Source organism: Egretta garzetta, unplaced genomic scaffold (assembly GCF_000687185.1).
Source record: "Egretta garzetta isolate BGI_Z169 unplaced genomic scaffold, ASM68718v1 scaffold335, whole genome shotgun sequence".
NCBI classification, from domain to species: Eukaryota; Metazoa; Chordata; class Aves; order Pelecaniformes; family Ardeidae; genus Egretta; species Egretta garzetta.
The window spans coordinates 145,163-157,296 of NW_009259795.1; the positions used below are offsets into that span (position 1 = coordinate 145,163).

At 38.8% G+C, this 12,134-nt stretch overlaps 1 protein-coding gene across 2 annotated transcripts in view; it reads right to left on the reverse strand.

The window, feature by feature from the left end:
- The window catches only part of FBXL3 (F-box and leucine rich repeat protein 3), a 15,860-nt gene extending 4,387 nt beyond the window's left edge, over positions 1 to 11,473 (reverse strand). Inside the window, exons 1-4 of one of the 2 annotated variants that reach the window (XM_035895209.1) lie at positions 11,292 to 11,473; positions 8,149 to 8,500; positions 5,661 to 5,783; positions 2,351 to 2,522 (exon numbers count right to left, since the gene is read on the reverse strand). In XM_035895209.1, coding sequence (XP_035751102.1) covers positions 2,351 to 2,522; positions 5,661 to 5,783; positions 8,149 to 8,500; positions 11,292 to 11,365 — 721 coding nt within the window. In that variant the 5' untranslated portion in view covers positions 11,366 to 11,473. Of the gene's footprint in view, positions 1 to 2,350; positions 2,523 to 5,660; positions 5,784 to 8,136; positions 8,501 to 11,291 lie in introns of both variants that reach the window. The other variant, XM_009639678.2, reaches the window with a different exon arrangement.
- Between the last annotated feature and the right edge of the window lie 661 nt (positions 11,474 to 12,134).

The following is a 12,134-nucleotide window of genomic DNA, read 5'->3' on the forward strand; positions in this document are numbered from 1 at the left end:
CCCCGCTCTTCACCCCCATAACCCCACTCAAAGAGAAGCAACCCTCCTGCCCCCAAAAGAAAGCAGAAACACAGCCTGTGCAGAAAGCATTCCAATAGCTAGTATCTCAGTTAGTAAATAACAGCACATCAATATAGATTTAAAAATAACTATTTTGTTTTACAAGGTACTGTTGCAGTTCTAATGCAAGTTAAAGTTCAGAGGAGAGACAACAAGCAGAAGAAACTTCAGATACGCTCACAAAGATTAGAAATACATCACAGCCTCTGTATTCCCCATCCCAAACCCAAACACGCCTCTCTGTCTTTGCACAGTAACTTCGGGATTGTTCAGAGGATCCTTTGGAAGCAATTCACAGTTTGATATCAAACTGTTCCCTTTACCCCTGCAGCAGTGGAGTCTCTCCTGCACTACTCACATCACTCTTCTCTGTCCTCTGCTAACAAAATTCTTAAGAACTAATCTGGGATTGAATGTTCCCCCACCACCAGCCCCAAACTGCAATTTGAAGGCCCGTCACACCATTTTCAGTGCATCTATAAGTAATTAGTTTTGTGTAACTCATGGCCCTTTCGGTTCAGTTAAAGTATTTCCACCTTTATAGCAGCCTGCTAATTATAATCCCATTAGAAAAAAAAAAAAAAAAAAAATCAGGTGTCAGTGCTCAAAGTTTCTCATTTTCCTTCAAGAGTCTCATTTTTGCAGCTTGTCTTCTCCAAAGCCAACTACCCACATACCAACTCCCTTCTTTTGTTCCACTTTTTTTTTTCCCCCCCATCTCGAGGCACACCCTTACCTGAATTAAGCAATCAAATCCTACTGCCATTTGCTTAGCACTCTCTGTTTGTCTCTACTGCATCTGATCCTGTTCTATTCGCCTCCACTCAGTGAAGGACAACAGTAGTTGTACTCTTTGTTCCTTAAACAGGCGTTGCCACTTCATACCCTTCAATTTAAAACATCACACCAGATCCATCATACATCAAACAGAATACAACAGTCAAACAACTTTGTAAACCCATGCCCCTCTCACAGATTCTCAAGTGTATGATGTTCCATAAAACCTTCTAGCGAGGATGAGCCACAAGCCAGTGAAGTCTGCTAGAGCTGTCAGGCTACTCTTGGATCCAAGTCCAAGGAAATTACTCTCTTTGCCTAGCTACAAATCACTGCTGGAGCCTTTTCCTCTTGACAGACACATTATGGATCCTGTATTTCTCAGGAACACAAGAATCCTCAAACAAAATTAAGTCAGAAAAACCAGTCACTCAAGCTAATTTGAACAACCCCCTACCTACAACTGCAAAGCTTTTGAAGGAAATAACATTCCAGTTAACACTCCGGTGAACACTTTGCTGGACCAATCTGCTGCAAAACAAACCTGCATTTTCAGGACTTCTTTATACAAAACCAAACACAAGGTTTTGTTCAAGAGCTACACCTGCAAAAGGTATTAAGTTTGCATTTTGTTTGTTACAGTAACATGCCCTCTGCTACAGTGTCATTTTCCCCACATATTCAGAGTCCTGCTGGTGAATTTTATGTATAATAACCTAATATCTACAGTTGCAATATATTTGCATGAAGAAAGTTACAGTGACTACAGCATTTTTGACTTCTCCTCAGAAGAGGAATTTAACTAAATTGACAGCCTCTCATTTATAATTCCCCTTCCATTTCTCAGTGAAAAACTTAACACTTAAGTTGATGGGCTGTGAATCAATCTTAAACTTCCTGGGCATTGCATAAACCTTACACAAACGTTAATTCTCTGAGCTTCAACAGTCTGAGCGCTTTCATTCTGATACGAGCTGGCTTCATTCTTGCTACAAACACAGAGTGTTAATGAAGTACATTTGGTAACGGCAGAAGTTCCGGACAGCTCAGTCTCATCTCCCCTTTGTTGATGCTGTCTGCACTTACTCTCCAGCAAAACCATCTTCATAATCCATGACACTGCAATGCTCAAAACCCATACATAATGAACTGCAGAAAAGGAACTTGTGTTGCAAAAAGCTTAGTAATACTGGAATACTTAAATAGTCATTGCAGACGTAGTGCACCATCAAGTGAAGGCATAGTCCTTTAAGTTCCACAAACGGTTAGTTATTTGCTCAGAACAGATGTGCACTATTTTATTATTAGCTCAGTAGTCACTATGCGAGTGGTGGGATGGATGGACTGACAACCAGTTGAATTAGTATTCTATTCAATGACAGTTGCTGTAGATACCACATTCATCCTCACTCCCATCCCACCCCTATTTTTTCAGGAGTTTACTGGTTTCAGACAGAATTTAATGCATACATTTAAAAAAAACCCACCAAAACAACAAAACACAGTGGCTTACCAGCTGGAGAAACATGAGGACAACTGCTCATTTTCAACAGTTTGAGCGTGTCACTGTTGTTAGCCACGAGCACTTTGAGAGATGGATCATCTACTGGTGTATCGTCAATCTTAAGCGAAGAGAGGGATTTGGAGTTTACAAACACCACTGTCAGTGCGGAAATAAAGTGAGACTGGAAAAGAAAAAGTTTAAATGAAACAGTAGTATCTGACATAAAAACCTCAAATGGCTTTACGCTGTACACAGCGGTCCTAGTTTTCTTTTACTTATTGACAGCATTTGTTGAAAAAGCACTCTTTCGATATTGCATAATTAAAAAGTAATACTAAAATTGATATATTTTTGAGTAGAGGAAGTATAATCATTTTTTGCTATCGGTCTATGTATTTGGCAAATCAGAATGTCTTAACATGAAACATAAACCAAGAACCTGGCACCCAGGACAATCCACTACACAAACCTAAATCTATAGGAAGACCATAAGCAAAGAGAAAGCCTAAAATGCTGTAATTTTGAGGATAATTAGCAAGTCACACTCCAAAAGAAGCATCTTCTAGAACAGGAATTCCCACATGGTGAGTTGTGCTGCACTGGTGAGACTGCAGACACAGCCAAGAGTGGCAACCCTGTACTGTTAAAATGCGTCCAAAGCCAAACATTACCACCACCTGCCTACCACCCGCACAGAGTATTTGGGGTTTGAATGGATTTATCTTGCAAAGCTAACTGGAGTGGTCCACACAGAGCCAACAAGCAGGTGATCAACTAATTACCGACTAAGCAGCATAGGTAACTTAGGTGCAGTACTCAAGGTTGCTCCTCAGCATTTTTATGTAACCACTGAAACTTACCAGTAAAGACAGAGCCCAGGACACCTTAACTTGAGAAACACAGACTAAGAAGCAGATACAGCAGAGCTTGTAGAAATCATTGGTGGTAAGAAGGAAGTGAATAATAAGCTTATCTTCATGATTACTTACGAGATTGACTGAATAGAAGACTGAAGTACTTTCTCCATGCACTACATTAAGTACCTCATAATATCACCTGCTACTTTGATTTCAATATTGTTTCACTCTGAGCCACATGCACATGTAGAATCCTGAATACAGTTATACGAGAGAAGGCCTGGCAACAGTACTTGCTCATTCTTATGTGACGCGTTTGTAACTTTTGCTGAAACTCACACAGAGTTAGATTTAGAGCAGGAATTAAGATTTTCACATTAACATAAACTGTCAAAGTCAGTTTATGCAAATGGAAACAAAGTTCAAATCAGAAGCATTAGGCATTTTGCCTTTAGGGACCACTTCTAACTGTACTGACAATATGCTGATTATATCCATTATGTATTGAAGAAAAGGTGCTTTAATAATATTTCCGCTCTGTATTCCAAAAGTGTTAGTACTGTGGTTTTGTTCTCTGTATTTAGACTGTAATTCCCTTCGCTAAGAAGGCTGTTAAATAGAAAGGCAAAGAAAGTTAACCACGTTTACAAAAACAGGTAAGCTGAAACCGTAGTTTGAAGAGCTAAGGGAAGACTGGCGATATCCCAAAGCGTAAAAGCTGGTGATTTAATGTCTTTTCAATAATGCCACTTATGTAGCCTACAGTATAATTCTTGAAAAGATTCATGTAGAATGTGCTTAGTGAAAAGACTATGCTAAATGTGATGTACAAATATTTGCCATATGTCACATCACTCCAAATCAGAACAGCACTGACAAAGATAATGCAAAGTAATTTAGACTTCCTATACAGTCTTGATTAAAAAAAATTCTGTAGTGTTAACTATTTTTCAGACCCATTCATCTTTGCCTGCTTGTCAACCAATCAGCCTGTTACTAATGGCTTTCCACAAGAACTTATTCATGGTCCAATTCAATTCTTTAGCTTCATTAGTGGCCTAAGAAAATTTAAAAATCATTGTTGGTGACAATATTACTGGAGTGGTAAACATCAAAAGGCAAATTATGCCTAGAGTTCATTTTGAATCTATTTTTTAAAGGCCACATGTGAACCTATTAGGAACAAAAAAAGGAAGCCTATATTTTAGAAGCCTTGGAGCTGAATAAAACCATAGCATGAATGACTACAAATAATTATTCAGCAAGCTGAATAGGACCGTAACATATCCCTCAAGTGAAAAATCAAGAGAGCTAAAACAGCATTCAGATTAAGAAATAAATCAATATGCAAGAGCTGAAAGGAGCACATATTGCTAACACACTGAGACTGTGGATTTTTTTTCACTACGTTCAGGTTTTCTTATAGTCACATCTCAAAGCACATCAAAAAAGGAAAAAAACTTACACAAAACCTAATTAAAGATCTGGAAAGCCTCTTTGAAAATTAAGGATTAAAAATAAATATTCAAGAGAACTACATGACGTGGCTGTGATCACTGCCAAGGATAATAATTGATAATCCTTCTGTAGCTAAACTTGCTTAAACCCTTATAGCCTACTTCCTTTCCTGAGGCTGTCCCTAGTTCTTCCTTGTCCTTGTTGCCATCATCAGCAATGACATCACTGAGATCCAGCTAATAGTCTCTTCTATCTGGCCCTTCACATACATGTGGCATGGATTTGAGAATTGAGGCTGCGAGACATCAGAGATGTCCCTGACACAGAACAGGCAGCCCGGATTACCCCAACCACTCTCCTGCTCCTCAGCAACAGTGCATTTCTACCTCACTAGCCAGAATTCTTGTTTAGGAGCACATACCAGAGATTTGTTCTTGTCTAGATTAGATGCCTTCTAAAAAGTCTAATTTTTGGTAAACATGCAAGGTAAGAATTTGACAGAAAGTTTCGGAAAAACGGTGCACTTTGCCCAAGAATCCACACATGATTGCGTGACATGAAATACTGAAAATCATGATCATATCACTTTCTGAAGAGAGCTCAAAGATAATAGAATCCCTGCAGCAAGTTCACATGGACAAAACTCTACCACTCATTCGATTATAATCGTCTCCCCCCACAGTCCCACAGTACAATTACACAAACATGAATCATCCAGCTTCCTGACTTGCATCATGTCGCTCAGTACTACATTGAGGTCAATAGACAGGAGGACTTGGAAGAGCAAGGTCAGGACTAAGTTCTCACATGATGCAGCAAATAAGTGAATCTTTAGTTTTCCACCTTAGTTTGACATCTCAGTTCTTCCCTTTAATGGAGCCCAGTAATAAAGTTTTCTTTACCAAAGATTCATATTCTTACAAAACAACATTTCATAAGGTTATAGAAATACTGTATGAACTGCTGCAATACTCTGCTATAGAAACATATATGTATTAAAATACCTTTGGTAAATCCATGAAGCTTGGCCGGGCAGTTGAAATTAGCCCAAGTGTTTTCAGAGAACAATTCACAAGCTGTGATAAAATATCACAAGCTGCTTCTGCAGATTCCTTACTACTGTCCACCTTAAAACAAAACAGATTTATTGTTCAGAAAACACTCCATCAAATACACTCTTTATAAAAAAGCAAGAGTAGAGGTACTTTAATGGTTTTTTCACTTTACCTTCTGAAATGTGATGTCAACCCCCACACACACACTAAACACTTCACTAGGAATCCATCAACGTCATTCTTTTTCCCCCCAAAATGTATAAGCCAAAAATCCAAGATAATTTGATATACACCTACCACTCTCCTAAACACTTCGGTAAAATTTAGCATGGTGAGGGGTCAGCTAAACAGTTTGTTCCAAGATATTCAATCCACATCAAATAAGCACGTGGAGGTTCACTTGGGTCCAGAGCCTACCCCACTTACTCTTAACATTCTTATCAAAATGAGGAATTCTATAAATCCTTTACTGTGTGAAAAAGCTGCTTCCGTTTATGGTGACACAGCTCGTAACACAGAGCTGCTGGAGAGTTAAGTGCATTACCATTTGGACCTATATGACTGGGCCTTCATCATTAATACCGCAACAGATATGCAGTGGATACTTTGAAAAAGTAGTCTGCATTAGTCAACTCGTTACACAACCAAATCATTTACTGTGCCTCCAGTGGATTTTCCCCAACACCCAGATGTGCTTTTTGAATAACCTCTTATATACAATAGGCGTGACAGCTTTGCAAACCTACAGAATAGTAAAAAGCTTGATCACAAGATCAATCTTATGTCTACCATAAGCCATGCTAACTTGTCAGCAACTGATCTAAGTCTAATAACATTCATTTTCTGCTCAAAAACAAGCTGAAAAACCTCGATTTTCAACAATCCAATCTTTCTTTGCCTACAGAACCCCCCTAAGTTTTCAGCCTTGACAGAGTAACAGTGAGTGTTATATCCACTTCCACATAATCATCCTTGCTACTTAGTATTTCCTACAATCCAGTGTTCATTCTACAACACTGAAGGACAACTGAAGGGGACAACATTCAAGAAGTGAGACAGGTTATCACCCTACAAGTGAAGGGCATCTGAAATCTTTAAAAAACTCTTGGTGCAAAGCAACGTAGACAGGAGATGGACATGGGAAGGTCATTCCAATACCTCTATAAATTTCATTATTTGGACACTGATAAAACCCCTGAAAACCTTGTGATAACAGTTTGTACCTGGTATTGCATCAAGCAGTAGCAATACACATGACCAGGCAGAGGTGCCTCAGCTACCCGCATGCTGATTATTCCTGCATTAAAACTGCCAGATCTCAGAAACAACTATTATGTCCACCTGGCTGCAGAAGTTATTTCCCTTCCAAACTTGTCGCACAGCTGATGCATAAGCAGCCACGACTGTTTCACAGCACTCTTCCAAAACACAGTGGTATGTAGGCCAACGTTAAAGGTTTTCATCTGCTGAAAATAATTCCATGTTGTTAACAATGCCGGTTCTCACCAAATGGTATTTCTCAGCCAAGCACAATCAGCAGATATACCATCCTGCGCAAATCCCATGTACTTGTTCAGTTAACTGAACCGCAGCTGTGCTGAGTAGATGCCATACACGGACGATCCCATATAATTTGGTACTAAAACTGCTAGTTGCTTGCTAGCAGTCACACTGGGCATTAAGTGTCTTCTAACCATGAGTATTAGATCCAACACCCACCCCACCCCCCAGATGTGAAATGGAGAAATGCTCAATTTATGCATCCTGATAAAACTTAATTCTGAGGCAGGTACCCACACGTACAGTAGTATCAGAACTGCAGTATTTCTGCCCTTTTTCTGAGGAAGAATTTTAAGCAGCTAAGATGCTAAGAAAAAAAAAAAAGCACCAAACCAAAAAAACCCCCACCTAATGGAATTAAGGCAATGAAGAAGTATGCTCAGAACTGTTATTCCATGTTTTGGTCCTGAAAACATATACAAAGAAACAAATTAATTGGGAGGTAACCTCCATACCTACGTGCCCTTCAGAGAACCCATTTCTTCAGTATACTAGGCCTGAAAACAAGGCCTACCACACTGAGAGCTGCCATATTTCTTTTTAAATAACTGACAATCCTAATCACAAAAGTAACATCATAAGCCTTTCCTAACATTTAGTGATGTTCTTTAATCTTCAGCATGTTAACCTGTTTTGATCACAGTTGTCAATTATCACTTGTCATCAGTATTTACATTATTGACATTAATTAAATCACACTTCTCATGCTTTGATATTTATATAGATGAACCACCAAAACTGTCTCAAAAGTATCAGAGATATTTCCTTAAAACATTTGAATGGAAAAAAAAAAATAAAAAGAACTCAGTTTAACAGATGCTTTTATTTTTATAAAATTACTTTTAAAGCCTATAAAATATACTACCTTGAAGCTTACATACTGCAGGTGATTGGAATGCCTCTTTATTATTTGCTTGATTAGTTCAGGATGCGTAGCCCTCAAGTAAGACGTAGCTGGTTGATTCAGTTCAAACTCAAAACACCTCCAGAGATCAGGCATATGAAACACTTGGTTCCAGCTTCGGCAGACCTGCGATGCATGAGCACGATCCAGAAGGGGCAAGTATTGAAACACCTGCAGGATAATGTCTTGAAGCAGGTTTGCCCAGTCAGGACTCTGGACAACTATGGTTTTCTCATCTATAACCTTGTGCCTCTTGGATTCTTTCTCAGTCGTTTCTTCAGATGAACTGCAGTTGGCCTCATTAGTTTTCCTTCCTCGTTTCATTCTATAAAAATAATTTTAAAAAATCTGTATATTTTGTAAATGGAACACAGCTGAAAAGAACAATATTAATAGAAAAACTGTGGAGGTTTTCTGTAACCACACTTCTGCAAGTGTTTTTTTTTTTCCTCCCCCTACCCGAAGAAAAAAATGCAAGTGACAATGAGTTTGAAGCAGTAGTCTAAAAATAACATTACCATCTAAACAGATATCTTTAATATTACTTCTTTAATCATTAACAGTGCCGATCCATTTGTAACAGTCACTCTCCTTCCAGTGACTTTTGTGTTTGAGAACACTTTGAACCCCATTTGCTTTACTGTTTTGTTGATTAACACTCTACTTGCCCACTAATGGAAAGGTATTCTTCTGAACACTTTTGTGACATTCATATTGCTGCCCCAGTCCTATTTACCAGGAACAACATTTGAAACTGTGGAAGGCAAAAGGCAGGCAAGAAAGTAAATAATAAGCGTACGCATGTTTGCAGGCATTGCATCTTGCAGATGTTGTATCTGGCCAATTTATTTTTATTCCCAGACAGGAAACCCCTTTATTTTCTTTTTATTCATTTAAAAAAAAGGTTACTTCAATACACATCTATTTTAAATCAGTATCCTTAAAAACATATTTCACCCAGAACATTGGTGTGCTTCCCTTTTTCCAACTATACTAGTAAGTAGGGATTATGAAAGATTTTCGCTAAGTCTGGAAGTTTCAACCCACAAAAGAAGTTTACAGAAGAGTAAGCAAACTTTTTTCAAAAATTATAATAAATTCAGCAATTCTGAGGCAAAATATTAGCTCATTCTCAGTAGCATATACTTCTTCCATAGTGGTCTCACATAAGTTCTGCCTTATATTACATTAAAGAGGAAAAAAAACCCCACCACTACATACATGTGAAATAAATCTAGCATTGGGTTTTGCTCAAAGTGTGTTCTTTTGTACGCACCAACTTACAGTTGAAGTTAGCATCCATTCACTTATTTTTAAAAGCCTCCCTGCAATGCATATTGTATTCTAAAGGACTAGGAATGAGACCTCACACAAAACTACAATACATTCCATTCTAGTCTCTAAAAAGCTAAGAGAATCTGGGGGTGGGGTGGGCTTGATAGGTTTAAACATCCCCCAGCCCCCATGATTTCTGTAAAATAAACATGGACTTCATACACAGTGGAATCATTCTGGTTTAACATTCAAGTACAACCACACATACAAGATTATCATATGCCCAGTTCATCTGGGATCTGGACAATTAACTTTCCCTGCTCTGTACTGCAACTGAGTAAAAGTTTAGAAATCTTTTTTAAAACAAAGCATAATGCCCTAAATACACAATTAGAAAATCATATTGTTTATCATCCAATGCACCACAGATTATTTTTTCAAAGCCAGCATCTCCTTACCTATCCTTAAAACACTTTAATCTTACCTACTCACATGACAAAAGTAAGCTATCGCTTAAGGTCTGAAGCTATTCATAAAACGATGTAAACAAATCTGAACATACGGTCATGAAAGACTCATGAACAGAATTTGTTTCTCAGGTTTTTTTCCAACATTTTTAAATCCCAGTGGCACCTGGGGGCAATCATAAGATGAAAACAGTACTCGGCAAAACCCCTCTACTTACTTCCTGAGAACTATGTACTGTGATTCACAGCTCATGACTATGAGACGATGCAAAACATGACTCTTGTGCCAAAATGAGCTTTCCACCTGAGAAAGAGTTCTGCTGAGCCACTAACTTCACCAGTACAGAAAAAAAAGCAAGAAAACCTCATCTTCTGCTAATAAGGTAGCATATATAAGGTGCATAAATTTTCTTGTTAGGTAGGCTAGATTCATCACAGCATTAGGGGGTCGATTTCTGGATTTTCTCCCTTAGCACGTTGTAGGGGCTGTTGTGCATGGACAGTAGAGCTGATTCACGTATAGAGCACATTTACTGTGAGACATGGCTGACAGAAGTGTACCAGGTCATCAACAAGTATCTTACAGGTTACACCTCTGAGCTAACTTTGATGAGTTATAAGTAGTTGACATAGGTTGGTTATAGATCAAAGCCTACTTCCGAAGTGGTGGGGTACTATCCCAAGTTTTTAATAGACAGCCAATGAAGAAAAGAGCCTACACGGCCCATCACTATAGTGATGATGAATTTCAGGCCACAGCCTTCCAAGAAAATAAGATGCTACGTGTTCCAAGGGCCATGGCTTGAAAAGTAGGGGATGGGAAAAGCCATTTCCAGACAACTTTTGTATTACTGACATCTTGGATGCTCCTGTAATTGAAAAGAGAGAGTAATCCTAAGTTTTCAAAAATGTTTCCTTGCAGAACTTTTTCCAAAGAGAAAAGAAGTGTCTAAGCACAAGACTAAAAAAATATTATTTTAAGAATTAGATGACTATTTTGTCACCTAATTTCTAATTAATTTGTTCAGCTAGTTTTTGTCATCTGGTTTCAGAATTTAAAGTATTGTAATAGCGTTTTAAAAACCATAACTGTTTTCAACCTCCTAACTTGCCTAACGATAAAACAAAGTTGAAAGAATGCAGATTTGCCTACAGAAGTGTGCAGAGTAATCTAAAATTTATAAAAAAAAAAAGGCCACTTAAGAGAACAAACCTTTCTGCAGATTTAATACAGAAACAGGCAAACGCAATTAGACAGTTCACTTTGGTTTATGTATCTGGTAGTCTAAAGATCTAACCATTTTAAATCCAAGGCCAACTTCCTTTTCAACAAGGAAGACACTGATACGAAATATTACTGTAGGTACAACCTACTTTTCAAACAACGATTGCTTATCACTTCTTACAACGGTTGAACCATCAATCTCTCTGGCATACTCAGGACACATTTATCACTCATCGTTTTTCCAAATTGCTGCTACAATCAGCTTTGCTTTAAAATCTTGACAGAAAGGAGAAAAAAAACAAAACCAAACCACTGAACAAACCCCCAGAAAAAAACAAAAACAAACCCCCCCCCGACCCCCCCCGCCCCGACCAAAACAACTCTACCAGGACAGAGAGATGTGCAGAATTAGGATGCCCGACTCCTTAAGATTTTCCAAGTAAATTTCTCAACCTATTCTAACAGCTCCTCGCTGACCTGCGCATCTGGGCGCAACCCACGCTACCTCGCTTGCAACACACTCACGTTTGGCCATCATCACATAGTTCAGTCACCAAACGGGAGGAGGAGCAAAGCACATGCTTAACGTTGTTTTTATTGCTGAGTAAAGTGCAGACAGAACAAAATGGCAGTTAAAAAAAAAAAAAAAACCAACAAAAAAACAAAACTAAAAAACCCAAACAACTGTGCACGGCTGTTTACATCCTGCTGATAACGCTTGCCCGTGGACAAGCCTATCTGAGCTCACGGCGTTACTCACACCCGAAGCAAAGGTGTTCTAGAAACAAAAGGAGGAGTAATGGGGGGGAAGGGACTGAATGAGGGGGCGACCCAGACCTAACCCCTAATCGCCGCGAGCACCTAGTTCTGCTGAAAATAAGGCGAGGTTTACAATTTACTACTGTTATTATGAGAAGGCTGCGAGGCAGCCGTACTCTATGAATACCGAGGGGAGGTTTTAAGCCCCGCTACTCCCGGAGGAGCTTCACCTC